The 24,737-nt window shown below is 39.3% G+C and overlaps 2 protein-coding genes across 7 annotated transcripts in view; one reads left to right on the forward strand and one right to left on the reverse strand.

Moving 5' to 3' along the window:
- LOC132420876 (ceroid-lipofuscinosis neuronal protein 6 homolog) overlaps nucleotides 1-6,181 on the forward strand; it is a 41,718-nt gene extending 35,537 nt beyond the window's left edge. For 4 of the 5 annotated variants that reach the window (XM_060005708.1, XM_060005709.1, XM_060005712.1 and 1 more), the window contains 2 exons: nucleotides 750-938; nucleotides 3,600-6,181. In XM_060005708.1, the coding sequence (XP_059861691.1) occupies nucleotides 750-938; nucleotides 3,600-3,697 (287 nt within the window). In that variant the 3' untranslated portion in view covers nucleotides 3,698-6,181. The remainder of the gene's footprint in view (nucleotides 1-749; nucleotides 939-3,599) is intronic. The other variant, XM_060005711.1, reaches the window with a different exon arrangement.
- A 132-nt stretch (nucleotides 6,182-6,313) lies between these two features.
- Nucleotides 6,314-24,737, reverse strand: part of PIAS1 (protein inhibitor of activated STAT 1) — a 122,586-nt gene continuing 104,162 nt past the window's right edge. Inside the window, exons 9-15 of one of the 2 annotated variants that reach the window (XR_009518462.1) lie at nucleotides 19,680-19,840; nucleotides 17,806-17,936; nucleotides 16,904-17,084; nucleotides 12,981-13,123; nucleotides 10,939-10,976; nucleotides 8,950-10,284; nucleotides 6,314-8,617 (exon numbers count right to left, since the gene is read on the reverse strand). Coding sequence is in view for 1 of the 2 variants with exons in the window: in XM_060005707.1 (XP_059861690.1) it covers nucleotides 9,991-10,284; nucleotides 10,939-10,976; nucleotides 12,981-13,123; nucleotides 16,904-17,084; nucleotides 17,806-17,936; nucleotides 19,680-19,840 (948 nt within the window). In the remaining variant the exon portion in view is untranslated. Of the gene's footprint in view, nucleotides 10,285-10,938; nucleotides 10,977-12,980; nucleotides 13,124-16,903; nucleotides 17,085-17,805; nucleotides 17,937-19,679; nucleotides 19,841-24,737 lie in introns of both variants that reach the window. The other variant, XM_060005707.1, reaches the window with a different exon arrangement.

A 24,737-nucleotide genomic window follows, 5' to 3' on the forward strand; every position in this document is an offset into this window, starting at 1 on the left:
GAGGCCAGCCTGGGCCGGGGGGTGGGCCTCTGAAGGCCTCAAGCCCAGTGATGGGGCGCTTAGCAACTGAGATCTGCTGCTTCCATCTCCGAACGGGTGGTGGTTTCCTCTGGTTTCTGTCTCCTGCAAACAGGAAGCTGTGGTCAGAGGCAGTTCTGACTTCCTGCAGTTGTAGCCCAGCCAGGGCCTGGGCTGAGGTCCCCAGGCATACCTGGAGGAAGGGTGTGGGCTGGAGGGACTGGGGTGGAAGCTGCAGTGAGGGAAGTAGTGAGGCTGCAGTGAGGTGAACAGCCTGGTGGGACAGAGGCTTGAGGCCCCAGGTGGGGGTCATCTGTCTATCTTTGTAAATGTGTTACAGTGGCTGCCAAAAGGGGGGATAGACATGTTGCTGCACTTCCCTCCAGTTCAGGGCAGGAGAGAAGCATCCAGAAGGGGATAGAGGAGGCAGTGCTTCATCCTAGTCCTGCCGCTGCTCTGAGGTGACTCTTCGCTCTGAGCTTCTGTCTCCTTAGTGGGCAAAATGCGATAACCAGTCACTAAGGGGTTGTTGGGAGGATTAAATGAGGCATATCCATGGTGGGAACTCAGCAGGACAGGCTGCATCCTCTTCCCCATGACCACTGCCTCCATCATGGTGCTTCCTGAGTTAGGTGGCCCTTGAGCTGGCCGTGAAGGCAGGAACCCAGCTGCCTTCCTCAAGAGAAGCCTTTTCCTCCTTGCTCACTCTGCTGTGTTTGGGGGTTTCCTAGACAGAAATGGAGAGCTGGATTTCTCTACTTTCCTGACCATTATGCACATGCAAATAAAACAAGAGGACCCAGAGAAGGAAATTCTTTTGGCCATGTTGATGGCGGACAAGGAGAAGAAAGGCTACATCATGGCGTCTGAACTGCGGTCAAAACTCATGAAACTGGGAGAGAAGCTCACCCATAAAGAAGGTAATGGCCTGGGTCCCTCTTTCCCAACAGCACGAGGTGATTAAGGGGTTGGGGGAAGGACACCAAAGCCCAATCCATGCCACCTGGGTTATGCAGGCACTGCATTTGGTGGATGCCCCAGAAGGTTGTAACTAGATGTTGAGCTTAGTGAACTCTGGATTGGATCCCAGAAAAGAACTAGGGACGCTGTGGGTGGCAGGAGACATTAGCCAGGGCGAAGGGACGGCTTGGGGAAACCCAGTTATGATCTACTTGGGCATCACACTGTGTTCTAAACTTTCACTGTGGGCCTTCATTTAGTGATTATGACAGCTCTGGGAGCACTAGTGTCCCCCTCATACTGATTAAACAGGTGCAGTGAGTGGCTTGTGAGTAACAGAGCTGGGAGCTACATGCAGGTCTATTAGACACTTGGACCCCCGCCCCCCAGCCCCTCTCAGGCTCTTTCCTCTCACCACAGCTGTCTTCTGAAGCTGCTACTGCTGCCAAGTTTCTAAATTGAGATGTTACTTTGCTCCCTTTCCCCACGACTCAGCCAGCTCTAAGAGCTTTTCCAGAAGGGGTGTCCGTGGTGGTCTTTGACTCCTACCTTCCCTGCCTTCCTACCTCAGAGAGGATGAGAGGCTTGGGTCTTCTAGGAAAGCCTGATGTCCATGGTAAGGGTGACTCCAATGTTGGGCCCTTTGCAGGTGTTCTCCCAGTCTGCCTGGTGGGCCCCTCGGTCCAGCCATGGCAGCCATGCCAGGTCGCTACCAGAGTCCACACCCACCAACCCCAGAGGCTGGGATTTCTAGTTAGGCCGCTGGGCCACTGCCTATGATTGAGGCAGGAGGAAAAAGGCTTCAGTAGTGATGGGCCTTTAGCCTTTGGTTAAATCACAACAGACTTGAATCCTAGCTCCCCCTCATTCTGGGGGACCTCAGGTGAGTTTCTTAACCTCTCTCACCCTCCTCAGTTTCCTCATTGGGAAATGAGGTTACAACAGACAATCCCTCAGGTCCCTCCAAGAGCTAACATTCTATAAAGCAGTCTGCTGAGATTTTATCTGCAGTCACAAAGGCACAGCGCAAAGCATGTAAAAATAGCTCTACAGAAGGCAGATGGAGCTTCCCCCGCTTTTTCAGGCCGGGAGCTATCACGATCTCGTCTTTCATTGTGTCTGTTTTAATGCGAACAGGGAAACACGGGCTCTCCTTCCCTCCCTGGTTCTGAGGACACTGCATGGGCTTTTATGTACCAAGTGGAGTGTTTGTTAGCAGAGGGCCAGCAGGGGCCTTATTCTTACGGTTAATGATCTCTAAAGCAATACCATGGTCCCCAAACTCAAACATATCTCTCATTTGCTTAACCAGTAAAGAAACATTTCAAAGAAACTGACAATGTCACCCAGACAGAGACTGATGTCCCTTCCTCTGGCTGTGGGAGAAGGAAAGATAATACTAGAAGTAAGACTCCCTTACCCTCAGTGATTGAAAGAAAAAGCTTCAGTTTTACTACAGAAGCATCCTTGGAGCTGCTGAGATGGCTGGGAGGGAGGCCTCCTTTGCGACCTGGTTCTTTGTGGGTTCACAGGGAACCGCCGTTCTACCCAGAAGGCATCATCAGACTCCAGCTGCCCCTCTTCTGGACAGTTGGAGGCTGCAGTGGTTGGTGTTAGACCTGTCCATTGGGACGGTTTTAACCAAGTGGTTGGTGGGTAGAAGCATCTCTATGAAATAAGATAAATTACAGTCTCAACATTCTGAAAATACTCAGAAGTGCTATCAGCTTAAGCACAGAGCACAGTAATTACATTTTTGGAGGAGGATGGTTAAGCAGGAAGTCACAGGATATTTTCTAACAACTACCCAGGATTATGTTGGGGATGCCTGGGGCTGGGGAAGTTAACACAGAGCAGTGATAGTTTTGTAAGAGGGTGAGGATGGTCCTGAGAAGCCACTGTGGAAAAGTGTAAGCTGAAATGCTGGGAGAAGCTAGTATTTTGTCCCAGGGATCCAGAACCAGTAAAGGTTGGGGTTTTGGTTTTGTTTTTTCTTTTTTTGAGCAACATTAGAGAACAGTGGCAGTTTTTTTGTAGGCTTTGAGCTTAGACACAGTTGAATATATTTTCTCTTACAGTACCCCACCCCCGAAACGCACACTTTTTAAAAGAGGTGATGGTGGCAGGTACCACTCGTCACCGAGCCCCCTTGGGGTGGGGTGGGTGTCAAGTTGGAAGGCAGACTGGCAGGTCAGGGGCAGGCCAAAGACTGCGCTGGGGGGCCTGGGATGGAGCTACAGAGGGTGTCTGTTCTGCAGGGGGCTGAGACGGTGGGCTGTAGAAGGTAAGATTCATGCCAAAGCTTTCTGGAAATACTGGCCCAGGGGCCAGACATTTTCTGAAGGGGAAAAAAAAAGCACAAGATCGTTTCAGTGACTGAATCCTTACCAGTACACCCCTACCCTGGCCCCTGCAGAAAGCCTGATGAACTCAACATTGGATACATGGTCTCCAAGGGGTAGGGGGTGGGTTGTCCTGTTCCCTCCACTGGTTTATTTCCTCATCTACGGGAATAGTCAATCAGACGCTCAGGGAAGACCTCCAGGGAGTCCCAACCCCCAACTGGATGTCCTATAACGTAACACTAAAGCAAACTGAAAAATTAATGTGATTTATTGCAGTGGATGATCTTTTCAGGGAAGCAGATATTGAACCTCATGGCAAAGTGAAGTATGACGAATTTATCCGCAAGATCACCATTCCTGTGCAGGACTACTGAATGAGGAGAAGGCAAGAGAGCCTCCCCTGGGCCGGAAAACTCAGACCAATGAATCTTTAAAAAGAAAAGCGTTCCTTTCACTTGTGGGAGATGGCAAACACAGCAAGATGACATACCTGACCACAGCAGCGGGTAACTTAGCAAGGAAACGAAACGATTTCAGCTACAGTATTAGCATGTCTTTAATAAAAGACTTTTACTGATTTTAATAACTAACTACCATCAGTCTAGCCCTTTATATCATGGAAAGAGCCTATGGTTTAGAGTTGGGCCAGGGTTCCAGTCCTGACTCTGCCACTTCTGAGTCAGGTGATTTTGGGCAAATCATTTCACCCCTCAAAGCCTTAGGATCCTCACTGAGTTTGGATTCCTACTTCTTACCTCATGGAGCCTGTTGAGAATGGTCTTCAAAGGGCCTTTGAAAATTGTAGAGCACAGTGTAATCCTAGGTTGCCATGGTCGTGCTTCTCCTAAAAAGGGCAATTTACCGAAAGACTAATATTCTGTATTTGGGTGCTAGAATCATCTTCCGCATTTCCAAGATAAAGCTAGCTGAGAAACAGCAACAAACAGAGAGCTCAAACTATGGCAACAGTTCTTGCAGCACCACAGGGTCACATACAAATTCTCATTCCCAGTGCATACTAATGTAGTTCAGGATATTCATTCATAAACAGGATAAAAAACAGGTTTAAAACAAGGCAGCATCAGCTAAACCCTGGGAAGAGTGATCCGACTACACCCCAAACCAAAGGAAACCAGATGTGACGAGTTGCATTCACTGAGGCCTTGCAGAGCTTGAGAAGACCTGTTATGATGCTTCTGTCAGAATTTTGAGCTCCTCCCTGACCCATTATCAGAGAGGTTCATGGGACTGGGATGGTCTGCTCAAGTGGGCCAAACTGATGATGGCTTCAAGCCATTTCCTCAGGACTAATGGAAAGTAATAAGGGGATGGAACAGGCCACAGCCATGACCCAGAGAGAGAGCCCTGGAAAACAATAGTAGGGGTACTGGTCCTGCCGGGAGCTTTTCCAGCACAAGTGGCTTTTTAAGTTAGTTATGTAGCCAGGAGGTGCCAGGCTGGTGCTGCCTGTGCACTCATCAACGGTGTGGATCCATCGCTAGCGCCAGCACAGCCCTAAAACGGGCGGGAGTCACACACCAGCATGCTGAGGGCGGAGCGGGGCAGAACTCTTAACTACAGAGATTTTCATCGTTATATGTATCAAAACTGGGATCTCTGGGCTGTGGCTTTTTCTAATTGTGCCTTAGTGGCTAAAGCAAAAGAAAACCAAATTAAGAGGGAGGTGCGTCTCTGGGGAGGTTTACACAGAACGCAAATCTAAGGGCCAGGAACAAGGTAAACTTCAGGGGACAAAACAGTCACAGTCTTAGTGCAGCTATCTCACGATGCTGCACGGCCTCAGACCAAATGGAGGTCCTGAGAAAGGAGAGCCGCTTTCATTTCCCCAACAGTGTAACTGCCAATGAAGTGAGTAGGAATTCCTAGGAGCTGCGTGGGGGCAGGCAGTATATGGGCCCCAAAACACCAAGTAGGTGACCTTGTGATCGTCAGGCTGGGGATCTTAGGCTCACTCGGTACAGGGGCAGATCCAGGTTTTGTGGGGTCTGAGGGTTATACGATTCGGCGGCCTTCTTTAAGAATATTACAGTAGAAATATAGAATTACTAGGGCTGCTCCTGGGACCCTGGAAGAGACCAGAGCAAGTGAGGGGCCCTGGTGCTTAAACTTCATTACCTTCATGGTAAATCCATCTGAGGGCTGGTTAGATGTTGGCACCCATGTTGAACTGCTATATTTCACTTTCAGGCAAGGCTCAAGGGTCCTAGTGCGCCACATTTCTTTTTAACTCATCATGGACATGAGGAAGTTAGTCCTGCACAGCCACTCTGGAATACCAAGGATTAGACAGTAGATACCTGTGATTTAGATGGGACAGGAAAAGGAAGTTCTGGGCTATAACAATAAACGAGGGTACGTTCCCTCAAAGCTTTGTCTTTATATGCCACTGAATGGTACCCGTTTGGTTTCAAAGCAAGTTTTATGAATCTCATTTGCCTAACAGGAACCTGAAGTAGACCTTGCCAAAAACATAAGTGGTGTGTAACAGCCTTGAGAACCTGGGGCTTGTGTCCACTGACTCAGTGTTCCTCATTAAGGGTGTTCAGTGGGTAGGATTCCAAGATCCTGGGATGTGCTCTGATTTAAACTTCTACCCCAGGAAAGGCTCTGACACTACCCCATGCCTGGGTTTCATGCTCATTCCTGAAATTCCTGTTGGTTTACCTAGCACCAAGTATTGTTTGCAAAGAAAAGGCCACAGTGCTCTTAACAATCAAATTGCAGATTAAACAGATTTAAAACTAAATGGATGCTGTGGTTCATTACAAAGCTAGCCATATTTCAGTAAGAAAGGGGAATGATAGCTGTATATTCATTACTTACCTCAAAGCATGTTGCAAGAGAATGAGTTACTTGTCATGCTTTGAAATCTCTGGATCAGAGGGGCTCTGGAAGCACAAAGCATCGTCACTTTTTCTCATAGGGATTGTCCCCTTGTATACGCAGCAGTGTATTTTACAGAAGACAAATTAACTGAAGGCTTTTCTTTTATTACATCTAAAGAGCTCTACATAAACAGGTAACATTCAATAGGTAAACAATTTTTTTTCCAATGCATGTAATAAATATTTTCACTTGGTACTTTTATACAAACTGACATTGGTCTACTATACATTTTTAAAAGCCATTTTACTGGTTTGGCATGCGGTATGGAAATTCTAAGAGAGAAAGTTTTAAGGCAATGAATCACAGATTTAAGTTCATGGAATTTATGGTAACTTTTATATCTGTTTATATACATTTTTCCCCTTTGTTAATTAAACAATTAACAGCAGCACACTCTGGGACCACCAGCTATTCTCCCTCCCTCTTTCTGAAATCTAAGCTTTGTATTTTCTTTTAATTAAAAAACAGAATTCAACATGTATTGATAAAACAAAACTCTTACTAAAATAATTTCAAATGTGCTTTAAAGTCCTAAAGATCTTGAAGTGTTTTGTGTGTTTAAAATTGGAGCTGTTTAAAAACAATGTTTTTTCCACAATTAGTAATTTAAAATTGGGATGTATTTTCATTCAGTTTCAGACATTTGACTCAAAGGAAAATCTGCCAAGAAATCACATTTCTCAGAAGCTTAAGTGTATCTTTTCTAAGTCAGTAATAATAGAGAACTGTGATAATGTCTACATTAACAGAAGTAGAAAATTTTTAATGCTCAAAATAAATTAGTCAACCAAGCGTGGCATGGTTAAGGTCCAGATACTTTTAAAAACGTGTTCAATAATGCCCACAAAATATTTAAAAGCCACTTCAACCCTGCTAGTCAAACAGCTATTATACTAAAGATGTGTGTGTGTGCATATGCACACACACACACCCACAGTACTATACAGACACACAAACATATGCGCACCTATTATGAGTGACCAAGGCAAGGGGATGGTGGTAACGTGACTAAAGATTCTGAGAGTCATTAGTCCACAGACAGCATGTCAATATTAGCATGGGTGGGGGAGTGACAGTGGGCTAGGGAAAAAAGAAATAACTGTGCTTTAAAAACAAACAAAAACTTAGAAGATAAAGATGCAGTGCATGACTCCACTAATAATTACTATGGACCATAAAAAGTCTGACTAATAGCGGCCATGAGACCAACAGAGTAATAGTTACTACTACTGCAACATTTTAGAAAGTTAACAACTGAAGGGAACAAACTCCGTAAGAGTGGAATGAACTAAAATAAAAAGACAAACTGAATGGTTAGTTTCTCCCGCGGAGACACGACCAAAGCTACTAGACAGACATTTATTTCTCCCTGTTACCTGTTCTTCCCTTCGGTTGGTATAACGCAGGACCCTGAGAGAAAATAACCCTCTCCAAAACTGGGCTGAAGAAAGTAGAGGGACGGTTTTTCAACTGGATCATTCAAAGAGTCTGTTATTCAGCATCATACACAAAGTTATTGATCAGAATTCTGAGACCACTAACAACAACAAATAAAGAAAAACAAAACTATTCATTTTATCTTAGGTAGCTGAATTAACAGAAACGTTTCCTATTACAATATGAAAGAAGCAACTCCCTACAATTTAAGTAATTTCTAGCCCAATCTGAATTTAGACACAAATTATAATACTATTAGATATTAGCCTAAGTTAACATGGCAATGAGAGTTCTAAAGTGTGTACTCACATAACACCAGATTCATTTAAAAACTTAACTATTTCCTGTTTTAACTGACAATGAATTTTTTTTATTGCAAATTGTTTAGTGACTATAACTCAGCCATGTATGTGTGGAATACACATGCGTAGGGAAGACTATATAACTCAGTTGTCACTCACACACTTGTCTATAAATACATATATACACACACACATATACATATCAATACCAACCTGTTTTTCAAAATTCAAGTCAACAATTTGGTGGCAGAGAGATACTGTAAAAACAGGTATGTTTAGATGCCACACAGTCATGTGAACCATTAATTTCATCAGACAACTGAAGATACAGCCATCTTGAACTCTTAACTGGATTAAAGTAGGTCAATTTGTTACCACTGCAAGGTTTAAAATGACAATTTTATACACAAAGGTGGTCCTTCATCAACTCTGAGAACAACTCTGAGAACATTAACAGTTGTGATATAAAAATCCAGTCTGGAAAATTGGTAATCGTTATGCCCCTTATCTTTTCTGCTAAACCTTTCAATCAGATAAACAATATTTTCAACACCTTCAGATATTACCTGAAAAACGGACCTTCTCTGACGAGGATTTTGGAACACAAGTAGAACCACTTTTTCCTTCCCTCCAACCCTCACTCATTTCCTGAAAAACAGTTTTCAATATATTTACATTTCCATTATTAATAAGAGTAGATCAGACTGATCCATGAATTCTTAAAAAGATTTGACTTTCCTATGTCATGCTTGTCTTTAAAAGATGAAGAAAAATATAAAACAAACAAGATAACTAGGCTAAAAAAATAAGTACACTCAGAACCAGAGAGTGAAAATGACTAAGGATCAAGCCCATTTTGAATTTCAACTGTTTATCAGATGATAGATTTCTACAGACTGACATATGGTGCACTGCATTTTCCGAAGAGAATTTACTTTTAAGGATAATTGACTGTCTTTTTTGAGGTGATGTAGCCTTACCTCTGTCAGCTGCACAGGACATCCAACAGGGCTTTCTAAGCTATTTTTACTTCCTACTTTGGTATGAAGATCTCACATGAAAACTTGTTACCCTGTGGCCAAAAAAGCAGGTGTTCACAGACTTGGTTTAAATACATAATACTGGCAATCCAAATTTAAAATAAAGAACTAGACTAAAGTGTATTATTCACAGGTCGGCTAAGCCTACTCCTTACCCAGATAGCTCTACTCCAATCTCTGAAACATATTCTCAGGGGGTATCTAGCAAATAAGAGACAATATGTGATGGAGAACATGCAATTGGGACAGTTGATAAAGATGCTCATATGAGAGTTCAAGACCTTCAAAGCACTTTTAAAGAAGCAGGCAACTGATTTATCAACTGAATGCAAACTCGGGAGAAGGAACAGTAACGACACAAAAATACACACAGACACATACACACCCACAAGCTATGTCCTGAAAATACATAGGGAATGCAGAGGAACAGATGAGATTTATAACTTAAGGCTGGATAAAATATGCACACACACAAACAGAATCCAAGTCTGTCATTTTTAGAAAATGGAAATTAAAACTATCCCCCCCCAGCCCCTCCCCACAACAAAGAAAAGCCCACAATTTAAAACTTCATACATGCAATTCCTTTTCTGTTATTGCAAATAAAATAATGCCATTGAAGTAAAATAAAACCAAATAGGACAAATGATGAAAAAAAAATCTTCAGAATCCAGAAAGAATGAACTGAAGGTGGTTTGTGGGTACTTGTTTTTTTTCTTTTTTTTTTCTTTTCTTTCCTTTTTTTTGTTTTTTACAAGTGTTTTTTCAGACAGGCAGTCTTAGATTTATATACAAAAGTAAAACTGAAAATATAGTTTTGTTCTCTGTACATTTCTTTTAATTTTTTCCCTAAAAAAAAGGAAAAAAACACGCTTGTGTACTTTTCTAAACAGAATAAGGTAAAACATAGCACAAAGTTCTCTTCTTTCTACCAAGTTCATTTAACCTGGGGTAGGGATGGGAGCAGCAGGGGCAAGGGAATCAGTCCAATGAAATAATGTCTGGTATGATGCCGAAGATGGATGCTGTGTCCGTGCTGCTTCTATTTGCGACGGTGTGGCTATGGCTCTCCCTTAGGCTGTTGGAGGATACGAGGCTGCTGTTACTGCCACTGCTGCTTCCATTGGTGGCTGGCAGAGAAGTACTGCCTCCTGCACTTAACTGATCAAGAAACATCTGTGAGGAGGTATATGGAAAAAACCGAGACGAGTGTAAGAGGTCTTGATCATCTGAAACCGCTGCTGCTGCAGCGGCAAGCAGGGAGGTGTTATAATGCTAGGGAGGGGAAACAAAACACAGGAAATAAAGTTAATTATACTTATAAATTAATAAACTTTCTTCTCAGCAGAACAAAGTCCTAAATTTAATATATTCTGAGTACCTGGTGTTTCTGAAATATTTAGTAAAACATTTTGCAAAATCAAATGGTCTTATGTAATGATCACATCATTGACCTTTTAATTTTTATTGGCACATCACTGATCTTAAGAGACATTTTGTAGCTGAAACTGGGGGGGTGTGTGGGAGGGAATAAAAATATTATTTTTTTGCTTTAATTTGTATTGCAAGCAATTTTCATAATGCTATTTCCAAAGAGGCATATACTCAGAAGCAGCAGGAAACAGAAGAGTCCACTTTCTTTATCTTCTGGAGATATATGGCCAAGAAATTTATCAGTCAATATGACTCACTGCCCTGTTTTTTATAAAACAGTACTGGGAACCAACAAATAGACACTGTAGTTACTATATATTCAGGCACAGCTGAAACAAAGGGACTTTTATTTAAAGTTTTAAAACCTTAACAATAATGGGTATAACTACTCTGAATTTCCTAAGGAAATTTATTTTCTTTCTCTTGGCTACGTATTATACTTTTAAGTATTTTAACTTAGAATTAAAATAACAGTATTTTTTTCATATAACATACCTGATTGTCTCCTGATAAGAAAGGAAAGAAATCTAATCCTGTGGGAGAAAAAATTTAGTTTAAAAAAAAGAAACAAAACAAAGAAAGAAAAAGCCTTCCAAATGCCCCAATACTACAAATACAATATCTTAAAGCTAATTCTAAATTCATTTAGAATTTTATTTAAACATGAAGAGTTGAGCTGAATGTTTTACATCTCTCCCATCTCTAGATTACAAAGCCTAGAGTTCAAGCTTTAGCAATGATTTGCACTCCTGGTGACTCCATTTGTGGGACTTGGGCCAATGCTGCCCTGTTAAGTCCAACACTGATCCCTTAAATTGACAGAGCACTTTTCACTAGATGCTCTCATCGACTCCCCTAAAGTCACCTTTCAATCTACTCGAATTTACTCCTCACAAGCACCTCATGAGGTATGTAATTACTTTGGTCTCATTTTGTGGATAAGAAGATTTTTACATTAAGCAAGTTGTAAGACAGATTTTCTTTCTCAGATTCCTTCATTTCCCACTATCTGTTCCAGATTCTAACTCAGAGACTCCTGAGTGACATAAGAGGGGAAGAGATCTGAGGGGGTGTCTAACTGCTGGTGTGGAGGCTATTACAGAAGGACCAGCTCTCATCCCTGGTTGCCAGGAAGTCACTGTAAGCCGGCCCCTTCCAAGTCACATTCTTGTCCATATTGCCCAATGTGTAATGCGACGAAGAGCAAGTAAACCAACATGAATAAAATGCCTCATTATGATATCTAAACTTGGAGAAAAGTACAACAAGCAGGTATAGATAAAAATATGACAACAACATGAACACTTTGGGGATCCATCCACTGTCTACACTACAACAGATTATAACATAAGGATCCTGCAAAATGTATAGTACTGTGTTTTTAGTTTGTTTGTTTTGGCCATGCCATGGCAAGGCATGTGGGATCTTAGGTCCCCAACTGGGGATCGAACCTGCATCCCCCGCACTGGAAGCATGGAGTCTTAACCACTAGACCGCCAGGGAAGTCCCAGTACTGCGGTTCTTGATAGTGAGTTTGGCAGTGGGCTAACAGGCAGTGAGAAACGGGGCTACACTGTCTAACAGGGTAGCTGTTAACCACCTGATGTGGCTATTTAAATTTACTAAGATTAAATAAAATGAAAAATTCAGTTCTTTAGTCATACTAGCCACATTTTAAATGCTCCATAACCACATGTGGCTAGTGGCTACTGTACTGGTCAGATTACATTTCCCTAATTGCAGAAAGTTCTATTGGACAGAGCTGAAATAGGGTTTTCATAACAATCACTAAGAATCCACTCAACTATCTCAGCTCCCAAGATCCTTGCCAGTGACCCTGAATTTTACGGTAGGAAATGGGTGGAGGGCACTTTGTGCTTCTGTATTATATTTTCTACAATGAGCATATATGGCTTTTTGTAATTTAAAAAGTGTTCTCAGATAATATGGCTAATGTACAAATTATTAAATTACAAACATAATGAGAACTAGTAATTCTTTTTGATAATGTAAATGATTATTATGAACTCAAAGTACATCGTAGAAATGAGTATACTGACATTTCAAATTACTTTCAAAAAGAAGAATCAGGTTCACCGGAATAAAAATTAAAGCTTTCCAATGTTTCAATTCTGCATTATCTAAAATACAATATGACATAGCTACCCACAATGCCTGCTGCATTATAACTGGATTCACGGAACAAAAAATAATTGTCATAAATATCAAAATTTAAAGCAACATATTGGAAGTCATTAAAAAACAACCTGCAGACTACTTTGAAGCACACAAAACCTAAAGATCATTACACTGTTTTTACCACTGGTAGTAAAACACTGGTAGTAAAACACTGGCTATGAACAAGGAACTGAGTCTGTATTTATTTATGACCACAGTGTATATTTCTCCCAGTTTCCCAGATCCAACCCCTTCTTTTCCTAATCTTTCAACCTTTCTTATACTTGCCCAGAAGACGACTATATAGATCAAAGGCATTCACAATGCTATGTGACGACACAGAAGAACCGGTGACTCACCTTGCAAGTCATAAGGCATGGGTGTCATGTGGAAAGGATGTCTGTAGTCTTGGATGAGGGATGTGTTAATATAGCTTGTGTCTACAGCAGGGAGGCTTGGGGTGCGGGACACTGGAGATGCTTGATGTGGAAGACTTAATATGCTAGAAGAAGAAAAGGTTTGTGAAATTTTCATGAGTCAGTTGAACTTTTAAAAAGGGTTGCATCTCACAATGAGTCCTAGTTTTTGTGCTGGAAATTAAAACAAAAGACAAGTAAAGCAATATATAATTTAGACTACCATAATTATTAGGAAATAATTTGTATACTTAATAGCATCTTTCAGAGGCTACAGGGAAAAAGATGGACGCAATGGTATCCAACATTCATAAATCACATGTTGTCTTTGGAACGACGTCATCTACACTTTCAGAATGCAGGGGGAAGGCATGGCTGAGCCAATTCAATGGAATATGAGTGAAAAGTATCTACAGCAGACAAAATTCTGAAACCTTTAAAAAATAAGCACTAGAGTGCTGGCTAGTAAAAAGTTTAGGTAAATCCTTGCAAAGAAAACACATATAACAAGACTAGGGGAATGCAGCAATCTCAGCAGTGAGGAGTTAACAGTGGCCCTCAGACTTGTAAGATTTATGAGAATAAAAACTAGGTACTGTTTGGTATATTCAATGCCCGGCACAGTCATTATCACGCTATTTACATAAAAGGCCTGCTGAATGAACGAAGGCAGCAAGACAAGGAGTAAAGATGCTCCATAGGGGCTTCCCTGGTGGCGCAGTGGTTGAGAGTCCACCTGTCGATGCAGAGGACATGGGTTTGTGCCCCGGTCTGGGAGGATCCCGCATGCCACGGAGCGGCTGGGCCCGTGAGCCATGGCCGCTGAGCCTGCGCGTCCGGAGCCTGTGCTCCACAACAGGAGAGGCCACAACAGTGAGAGGCCCGCGTACCGCAAAAAAAAAAAAAGATGCTCCATAATGAACAGGTGGTACAGCGTTTTTAAAGGGAGAATAGTATAAATGGAAAAAGAAAAAAAGAACAAAGAGAGGGATTCTGGAAGAACAGAGTGAAATGTTTAAGTAGCTGAGTAGTTAAATCTTTTTTTCTTTACCAAAAATCAGGGAAAAGCAAAAAGAGGGAGAAATAAAGGAAAAAAGAAAAGGAAGAATTAAAATGATTTTGAAAAAAGAATTCTAATAGTCCTGAGTGAAAACATAAGGGCCATATGCAATCCCAACCATACAAGAGGCTAATAGACATATAAGTTATAGAAAATAAAGAGAAAAGAAGGTAGAAACAGGCTGTCTTTTGCTTTTAAAACTTCATGTAAAGTCCTCAGGGTATGGAGATGCAATTTCAATGGTAAAAAATATTTCAAAAGATGCCAAGGTTGGATTTCCAGGAATAGAGTTCTAGTTATGACCTTCTACCATATTTTTATGAATGGGATATGAAGCATAAAATATATTCTCATCCACCTCATAAAAATGTTTTGTCTAATGGAAACTTAACTAAACCTCTTACATCTATAGAAAGTACCATTTTCCATTAGCTATCTCCTCTGACAATACCTAAGGGATTACAAGAGAGACAAAAGGAGTTGAAATGCTAGTCTCTGAAAACATCTTGGTATACCAAACAGCAAAGGTAATTTCTGGATGAACACTCAGCAGCTGAAGACAGCAAGATGTTTTACATTTACTAATCTTTGCCTCTTTCTAATTCCTGGCTGGCTCCTTCTCTTTCAATTTTATGATAATATTCTAAAATGCATTTCCACCTTCACACTGCACAATAACAACAAATACAATATGCTGGGTATAGGTTTCTATTTATTGGCTAGTCATTACTGAAAAATGGTCACTTGTGCTGAATATGGTGCTGTTCTTCTAAAAATGTCATAAACCTTCAGGTTGCTTGTTTTTATCTGAAAATCAAGAGAGAAAGGTCTGGCGTTAGCAAATACTCTATCTGGGTTCAATTAGTCACTGGGAAGCTCAGGAAGTAGTTAATGCATCTAATGTAATTTCCCAAACATAATAAACAAACTATTTCTGGAGAAACAGCAAAGCAAATATTCAAAGAAGAAAAATTAGATTTCTAAACACTCAGAAAGTTTCCTTTAAGGAAAAGTGTTTACATATGTATGACTACTATCAATATACTAAAGAGCAGAACTAACGTATATATAATGATGCATTTAATCCATAAAGTATTTATATACCCAGATTTATGAAATGTATTTTAAGGTGCTGTTTTATGGCATTTAAAGTAATAAAATGATATGTTTTGGTCATGCTATGTTAAATATACCATTTAAAAATATATATAAAACATAAAATATCTTAGAATCAAAATTCTACAGACATTTGCTCTAACTACGCCAGCTTTTGCTAATTTGACTCTTCTTCCCTCCCCGCCCCCCACCCACAACTCAGATTTAAGAAAGAAGCTGGTATAATAATACGGTTGGGCTTGTTGGATAACAGCCATCAATGTAGGCTTTCATCAGAGGTGAATGTTCATAAAGTAGGATGTAAAGCAGAATTAGTGTTTAAATATTCATTTTGTATAGAATAATGATACTGCTTTTAATGTCTTTTATTTCTGTCTCTATGATAAAATAAGCTACTCTAGAGTGAAAATATCAACCTGCGTCATATGTCTGGTTGTACTATAAAGATTCCTGAAATAGCCAAAGTCCTCTAATGAGAGAGGAGCCACATTTATCACAATTGTGCTCTTTTACTCTTGCAACTTCATCTTTCAAGTAACTACAAATATACTCAAATAGAAGATCTTTTTATCTCATCAAACAAGATCAAGCTTGAAAATAATTTGACTCCAAGCACAGAAGTGCCTGCTCTTGGTCTGGTGTTTACTTTCCCTCTTTAACCTTGAAATCTGTAACAATGCTTTCTGCAGACTTTCCCTTCCTCACTTACATTCTTCCTTCAGGCACTACAGTTTGCTGGAAGATTTTCTGAATAGCTCCTATTCAATTACATCAGGCCACATAACTCTCCTGATATATACCTAAAAGGGGTCACACATGGATTTCTAGATTTACCTTTGGTGTGCTACAACTGTGCCTTAGAAAAACATGAAGTCTTTTGCTGAGAATCCCCGAAGTGTCTCATAAGACTAACAGTCTGTTTAAGAGTACAGCTAGAGTCAGCTACTTGTTTTACCATCCTCTACAAAATGTTAACTCTTTAAGGTTGGGACTGTACTTACTTACTTTATTATCACCCACGTTTAGCACAGCGTGTTTTACGTAAAGTAGGTAACAGTGTTTCATGAAGTGACATGAAGCATAACCAAGGTACATTATTACTGATATGAGACTAATGGAAAGTATGGGAAATGAGTCTGCAAAACATAAAGCATTGTGTACTGCAACTTAAGTCCTACACTTCTTTCATTGCCAGTCTTATACATTCTGAGGCAGGTTTAAAGCATTCATCTGGACTTCTCTGCTTTCTGCTTGAAACACTCAACTTAGGGTTAATTTTACAGCACACATTTTCCAGTTTGACTAAATATTTTAAATCCTATGACTAGCATTAGGATCACCTGGGAACTTATTAGAAATACACATTTTCTCAGTTCCTATTCCTGAATCAGACATGGGGGCTAGGGAAGCAATGTGTTTTAATAAGCCCTTCAGGTGATACTGATGTATACCCAAGTTTGAGACCCACTGTGCTAGAATCATCTTTTGGTATGATGAAGACCATACCAAGTGACCCCTTTAATGCATTATTCCAACCCCTTAAGAAACACACCTGAGAAAAATTCCACCTATTCTCTGATTACTAAGTTAAGTTTTACAATCATTTTATTTAGCAGATCTTTTAATCCTATTTGCAAAATTAACTTTCACAATGAGTTGTTGTTTTTTTTTTTAAGATCTCAGCACTTACCCTTTATTACTTAGTGGTGATGTGGGAGAGAGAGAAGGGCAGGTTCTCTTGGCAGATGGCTCTTCCTCCTCTTCATCAGATGAACTGTCTATGGTTAGGTCAATCACCTCTACTTTCTTACTTTTATTTGAGGACTGGTGATGAGAAGCCACTTGGTGCTCTAATGTGGAGCTCAAGCATCCTGTGTGGGAATGATTGAAACACAAGGCAAAAAAGACCTGTAACATCTCTCCTTTTCTCAGCCTATGGATTAGATTATCAGTTGTAGCTTAGACTTTATCAGTTACAGTATATTGCTAGGGTCCAAGAATACAAAAGCAACAGTGGCTCTGTTCCCCTAAGCTTAAAACTATTATTTATTATCGGTTGTTAAAGGATTTTTTTGAAAAACAATTCTGAATTAGGGCAAACAATCAAAATATATGTCCACCTCAGAATAAAAGTAGTCTGAGGGCAAACACTATATATTACACACGTTTACCTGTACAATACCTGATATACTGAGAGACGTTACAGTAAAGTTTTTAAAAAGTCATAGTTTCCTTCCAGCAAAAACATACTAAAAAAGCCAGGAAAAAGATGTAAGTGAAAAAAGAACATTCACTAACCTGTACCAAGTCTGTAAAAAATTTAAAAGGATACCATTTCAAAAGCATGACTTTACAAATAACTTATTAGATTATGTTATTCTGAAATCTTATACCACAAAATTTTAAAAGCTGGCAGAAAGTGAATTTAGAGTTCCAATACTTCTGAACACTTAATCAATAATTTAATAAGAGTTACTGAGCTATCCATAAACTGCTGAGTATTCTTAAAAATTTTATGTGTTTTAATATTGAAAACCAAGGCTTTACAACAACAGGGAGACTGCCCCACTCTTTTAGAAAACTAACACTCACCGTCAACCCCATTGTAAGAGGCAGAAACTTCCTGTACTTCCTTTTTTGATCTCATAGGTGCCCAAGAGCCATCCTCCTTAAACTGTATTTCATCACAATCTGTACAGTACTTCAGGATTTCCATAAACAAGCTATAAAAAACAATTTGTCCTTTGAATATCACATTCTAAAGTAAGGCCAATTAGAATTATTACTATTCGAAAAACATTCAGACCTTCTATGTTTTGTACAAGTATAAATGAGAAATAAAGTGTAACAGACAAGGTATATTTGTTCTCAAAATCTAGGGCTTAATAGGAGAATAGTTACTTAAATTATGGTACCTGTATGCAAGAAAATATTATGTAACCATGAAAAATGAGGTTTCCAAAGATATTTTTTAATAATATGGGGGGAAATATATGTTCACAGAAAGTGTGAAGAGGCCAAGAAAAGAAAACTCTATATTTTAAAAATAAAATTCTGTGTGAGTGGTATATAAATAGTGCTTATCTCTCAGTGGTGACATTGTGGATATTTATTCTTTTTCTTTATACTTTTCAACATAATCCAAATTGCCTACAATAAGCACATCTTATTTGATAACTGAAGAAATACATGCAAAAATATGTATTGAAAGTTAAAGCTTCTTGATAATTACCATGCAGATATTAAAAAATGAGATTTTCAAAAATGTGTAAAATTAATGATCAAATTCTCAGGTTGTAATGTTAAATAAAACCAAAGGATAAAAAATACTAATACTGTATAATCACAAATATGGGGAAAAAAATCAGAAAATAACATAACAGCTTTTTACTTTCGTATGTTTCCAATTTTTCTTTAGGGGTGTGTGTGTATGTGTGGCTTTTATAGTAAGAAAGAATAATCCCAATTGATGCAGGCATCTAGAGTTACATAATATACAGAGTTGGTAAAATATTACTCAATTCTGATTTATTAGTGATCACTGACATCTCTGAAAAATCAAACATAAAACATTTAAGTTACATGTTTACTTCTCCCCATATGACTGGTCTGACATCTTTCAAGCTCTGGATTACACTTCTATCGCTAAATGTATTCCATTCCTTATGTTATACCTTCAGGCTTCTATGTTTTCTCAAATATTATAGGTAAGTTGTATTAAGCATTTTTCTAAAGAGTACAGGAAATCTCAAGAAGATCCTTCTTTTCACAATTTATCTTTGTTCGGCAGCAAAACAGAAAAAAAGGAGGCTAGAGAATAGGAGAAAAGTGAAAGGGATATTCGAAGATGTTTGGAAGGACAGATAAAACATCAGAGTGTTAAAAAAATAATTGACTGTTGTGATGCTATAGGTGGAGAAGAAAGACAAAGACAAGTATTTTAGAGAAAACAAAAAAACAAAGAGAGCTGCTGTTCAGTGTGTTGATCAGTTTTAGGAGCCCGTAAGGTAGGGAGTAGGTATGCTGGCCCACAGCTGAAGCACCAGGAAATCTCCAAAAACAGACCAATTTCTGGTCAATTAGGTTAACCAGAGTTTCACAATCCTTTCATTCTCTCTCCAAAATGGTCTCTCTCCAAAATGCATGTCGAGGGATAGATGGATTCATGTTAGGAAAAGGTGTAAGTACATCCTACTTAGAACCATTGGTGCTTTAAAATGGTAAATGTCAGGAGGCACTGACAGTAAGGCACACATTTTCAAAACAAGGGGACATAAAGTTAAAAAGGAAAAATGTTCACAATATTAATTACTTAGAAAACTACTGACTTTACAGTCATGAAAATCCTAAAAATATATAACTCAGGAAACACTACCTATAGAATTTTAATCCCAAACGTGCTGGATAACAAAACCAATAATAGATGGTTACCTTGAAGTACAAGGAAAAACTTTAAATTGACATACCCATCAATAATAAGGTGTTCATACGGAGCCTTCTTATCACAGACAGGGCAAACCCAAGTTGGTTTTTTCTCATTCATCTGAATATAAAGAGTTGCATCAAAACACTGCAGATGAGAACATGTAAGGGCCCGACATGGAATTGTCAACCGCATTTTACCAAGCTTTGAAAAAGGGAGACAAAAGTAAATATTAGACAACTGTTATACAAAATTTTTCCTGAAACACAAAGTGTATGTATTCCAATTTAAAGCGTATTCTGTTTACTTTTAACACATTTTCTGTGAAACATCTACCGGTTAAAAATTACAATATTTCTTTGGATATTAAAATAGAGGGACTATGGAAAGTTACAGCAGAGGTTATTTACCCTCAATCCACAGCTTACAGATCTGCGTTTAGGGGAAAGAACTATGAACCCCTTGAAATTACATGCAAAATCTTGTAAGTGTGTGCACTTTTCCGGGGAAAGTGCTTTCACCAAATTCTTAGAGTAGTCCCTAATCCAAAAAAGTTAAGAACCACTTTACTAGGTATTGGGAAAGGAAAAAGGAATGCCTTATTAAATGCTCAAGATACAGATACTCTCATTAAGATATCAGGTTGATTGTAATTCAGAGGTCAGAACAGAATAAGCATTCCCCACAATGCCTGGCATAATTGCCAAAGAGCAGCTCTGAGAAGAAACCCAGGTGTGCGCACTCTCTTCTCTCACTGGGCACCATCACAGGCAATTCAGCAAACACCTCTGGACCTCTAGCATCTCTAGCATGTTATGAGACTTGCTCTTCTTGCCCTGCAAATAGTGCTTATGCTGACATAGGTTGAGTCTGTCCTATGAACAATGAAATCTGTTTCATCTGGTCCCTGAAATGCCAGCTTTGGACCAAAGCAGAGAAGCTGTCCAAAGATCTGCCCAGGGAGCTACCATATCATGCCCTCCTTGCATGGAACACACTTCGTACAGTACAGCTGGATAACCACTGTGGGGTCCCCGTAGGTCACAATGGCCATATAGTATAGAAGTCACCTACTTTCAGTAACCACATTTTTTGCTAAATATCAGGAAAAGATCTTCCACATGTTTGTGAGCTTGAAAAACATAAGGCCTTGGAAAGGATATGAGTTAAGTGAGGAAAAAAAGAGGAAAAGATTCTTGGCTTAGGAGGACTTCACGGAAATGTGTAATTTCCTAGTCTACCAAGGAAATTAACTGTCATTTGGGGCCCTAAATTATTGTTCTCATACCAGTGATTTACTGTGCCTCTAGGAAAGGCACTTAACCTTGCTGGGCCTCTTTTTCTATCTCTGAAGTAACATGGTTTCCTTCTTACTTCAACAGGATGTAGTGATGAAGAATAAAAAAGGACCCAGAATGTGTCATCAACTTGAGGGAGTAATGCCAGTTTACAGTATCAGAAGTATGGACAGGAGGACTCCCAAACTCATTCTACAAGGCCACCATCACCCTGATACCAAAACCTGACAAGGATGTCACAAAGAAAGAAAACTACAGGCCAATATCACTGATGAACACAGATGAAAAAATCCCCAACAAAATACTAGCAAACAGAATTCGACAGCACATTAAAAGGATCATACACCATGATCAAGTGGGGTTTATTCCAGGAATGCAAGGATTCTTCAATATACGCAAATCAATCAATGTGATACACCATATTAACAAATTGAAGGAGAAAAACCATGTGATCATCTCAATAGATGCAGAGAAAGCTTTTGACAAAATTCAACACCCATTTATGATAAAAACCCTGCAGAAAGTAGGCATAGAGGAAATTTCCCTCAACATAATAAAGGCCATATATGACAAACCCACAGCCAACATCGTCCTCAATGGTGAAAAACTGAAAGCATTTCCACTAAGGTCAGGAACAAGACAAGGTTGCCCACTCTCACCACTCTTATTCAACATAGTTTTGGAAGTTTCAGCCACAGCAATCAGAGAAGAAAAGGAAATAAAAGGAATCCAAATCGGAAAAGAAGAAGTAAAGCTGTCACTCTTTGCAGATGACATGATACTATACATAGAGAATCCTAAAGATGCTACCAGAAAACTACCAGAGCTAATCAATGAATTTGGTAACGTAGCAGGATACAAAATTAATGCACAGAAATCTCTAGCATTCCTATACACTAATGATGAAAAATCTGAAAATGAAATCAAGAAAACACTCCCATTTACCAATGCAACAAAAAGAATAAAATATCTAGGAATAAACCTACCTAAGGAGACAAAAGACCTGTATGCAGAAAATTATAAGACACTGATGAAAGAAATTAAAGATGATACAAATAGATGGAGAGATATACCATGTTCTTGGATTGGAAGAATCAGCATTGTGAGAATGACTCTACTACCCAAAGCAATCTACCAATTCAATGCAATCCCTATCAAACTACCACTGGCATTTTTCACAGAACTACGACAAAAAATTTCACAATTTGTATGGAAACACAAAAGACCCCGAATAGCCAAAGCAATCTTGAGAACGAAAAACGGAGCTGGAGGAATCAGGCTCCCTGACTTCAGACTATACTATAAAGCTACAGTAATCAAGACACAGGGAGATCAGCTCAGTGCTTTGTGATCGTCTGGAGAGATGGGATAGGGAGGGTGGGAGGGAGGGAGGGAGACGCAAGAGGGGAAGAGATATGGGAACATATGTATATGTATAACTGATTCACTTTGTTATAAAGCAGAAACTAACACACCATTGTAAAGCAATTATGCTCCAATAAAGATGAAAAAAAAAAAACCACACACACACAAAAAAGACAGTATGGTACTGGCACAAAAACAGAAATATAGATCAATGGAACAGGACAGAAAGCCCAGAGATAAACCTACGCACATATGGTCACCTTATCTTTGATAAAGGAGGCAGGAATGTACAGTGGAGAAAGGACAGCCTCTTCAGTAAGTGGTGCTGGGAAAACAGGACAGCTACACGTAGAAGTATGAGATTAGATCACTCCCTAACATCATACACAAAAATAAGCTCAAAATGGATTAAAGACCTAAATGTAAGGCCAGAAACTATCAAACTCTTAGAGGAAAACATAGGCAGAACACTCTATGACATAAATCACAGCAAGATCCTTTTTGACCCACCTCCTAGAGAAATGGAAATAAAAACAAAAATAAACAAATGGGACCTAATGAAACTTAAAAGCTTTTGCACAGCAAAGGAAACCATAAACAAGACCAAAAGACAACTCTCAGAATGGGAGAAAATATTTGCAAATGAAGCAACTGACAAAGGATTAATCTCCAAAATTTACAAGCAGCTCATGCAGCTCAATAACAAAAAAACAAACAACCCAATCCAAAAATGCGCAGAAGACCTAAATAGACATTTCTCCAAAGAAGATATACAGACTGCCAACAAACACATGAAAGGATGCTCAACATCACTAATCATTAGAGAAATGCAAATCAAAACTACAATGAGATATCATCTCACACCAGTCAGAATGGCCATCATCAAAAAATCTAGAAACAATAAATGCTGGAGAGGGTGTGGAGAAAAGGGAACACTCTTGCACTGCTGGTGAGAATGTGAATTGGTTCAGCCACTGTGGAGAACAGTATGGAGGTTCCTTAAAAAACTACAAATAGAACTACCATATGACCCAGCAATCCCACTACTGGGCATATACCCTGAGAAAACCAAAATTCAAGAAGAGTCATGTACCAAAATGTTCATTGCAGCTCTATTTACAATAGCCCGGGGATGGAAACAACCTAAGTGCCCATCATTGGATGAATGGATAAAGAAGATGTGGCACATATATACAATGGAATATTACTCAGCCATAAAAAGAAACGAAATTGAGCTATTTGTAATGAGGTGGATAGACCTAGAGTCTGTCATACAGAGTGAAGTAAGTCAGAAAGAGAAAGACAAATACCGTATGCTAACACATATATATGGAATTTAAGAAAAAAAATGTCATGAAGATCCTAGGGGTAAGACAGGAATAAAGACACAGACATACTGAAGAACGGACTTGAGGATATGGGGAGGGGGAAGGGTGAGCTGTGACAGGGCGAGAGAGAGGCATGGACATATATACACTAACAAACTTAAGGTAGATAGCTAGTGGGAAGCAGCTGCATGGCACAGGGATATTGGCTTGGTGCTTTGTGACCACCTGGAGGGGTGGGATAGGGAGGGTGGGAGGGAGGGAGATGCAAGAGGGAAGAGATATGGCAACATATGTATATGTATAACTGATTCACTTTGTTATAAAGCAGAAACTAACACACCATTGTAAAGCAATTATACCCCAATAAAGATGTTACAAAAAAAAAGAAGAAACAAAGATTGTTTAAGAATCCAAGCCATAGGCTGTAGAACTTATACTATGAAAAGCAGTTATTCTCCAAAGACCGTCACCTCACATAACTTTAGCCCTATAATTTCCAGCTGTCAGTTCATCTTTTCGTTGGGAGAGCAACTCTCAAGCCCTTATATGATCAGCCACACTGACAAGTTTACCTACAGAATTTTTTTTTTTTTTTTTTTACCTACAGAATTTTTAAGGAACACTGCTACATGAATGGCACAAGAAGGACGTTTACAAATAAGTATACGAAAGCATAAGTTCAATTTCAAATGCAGTTTATTAGCCATCACACAAATGTCTTGCTTCAAAGAATTACAAAGTAATTGTTATATGACCCTCATACTCCTGATTTTTAAAAACAATCACTAAATTCTAAATACTTATCTATGAATGGACACTGAATTCTCTAACTTCAGAAAAGAAGCTGAGCTTTGAACATCTTCATCCTGTAATTACAAATCCCCCTTTTCCCTTTATAGGATGGGGTGGATATTTGCATCATTCGCAAATAAACACTTAAAAAACAACTAGCAAATACGTTTTCTAATGCCATTAACCTTACTATAACATAATAGTAACTGATGATACTTCAAGAGAAAATACCCTACTTAGATATAAGTTCAAACCAGCTTATACCAAAGGACCCCCAAAACATCAATAATATATGTACTTTTTCCTTATAAAAAGAAA

Source organism: Delphinus delphis, chromosome 2 (assembly GCF_949987515.2).
Source record: "Delphinus delphis chromosome 2, mDelDel1.2, whole genome shotgun sequence".
NCBI classification, from domain to species: Eukaryota; Metazoa; Chordata; class Mammalia; order Artiodactyla; family Delphinidae; genus Delphinus; species Delphinus delphis.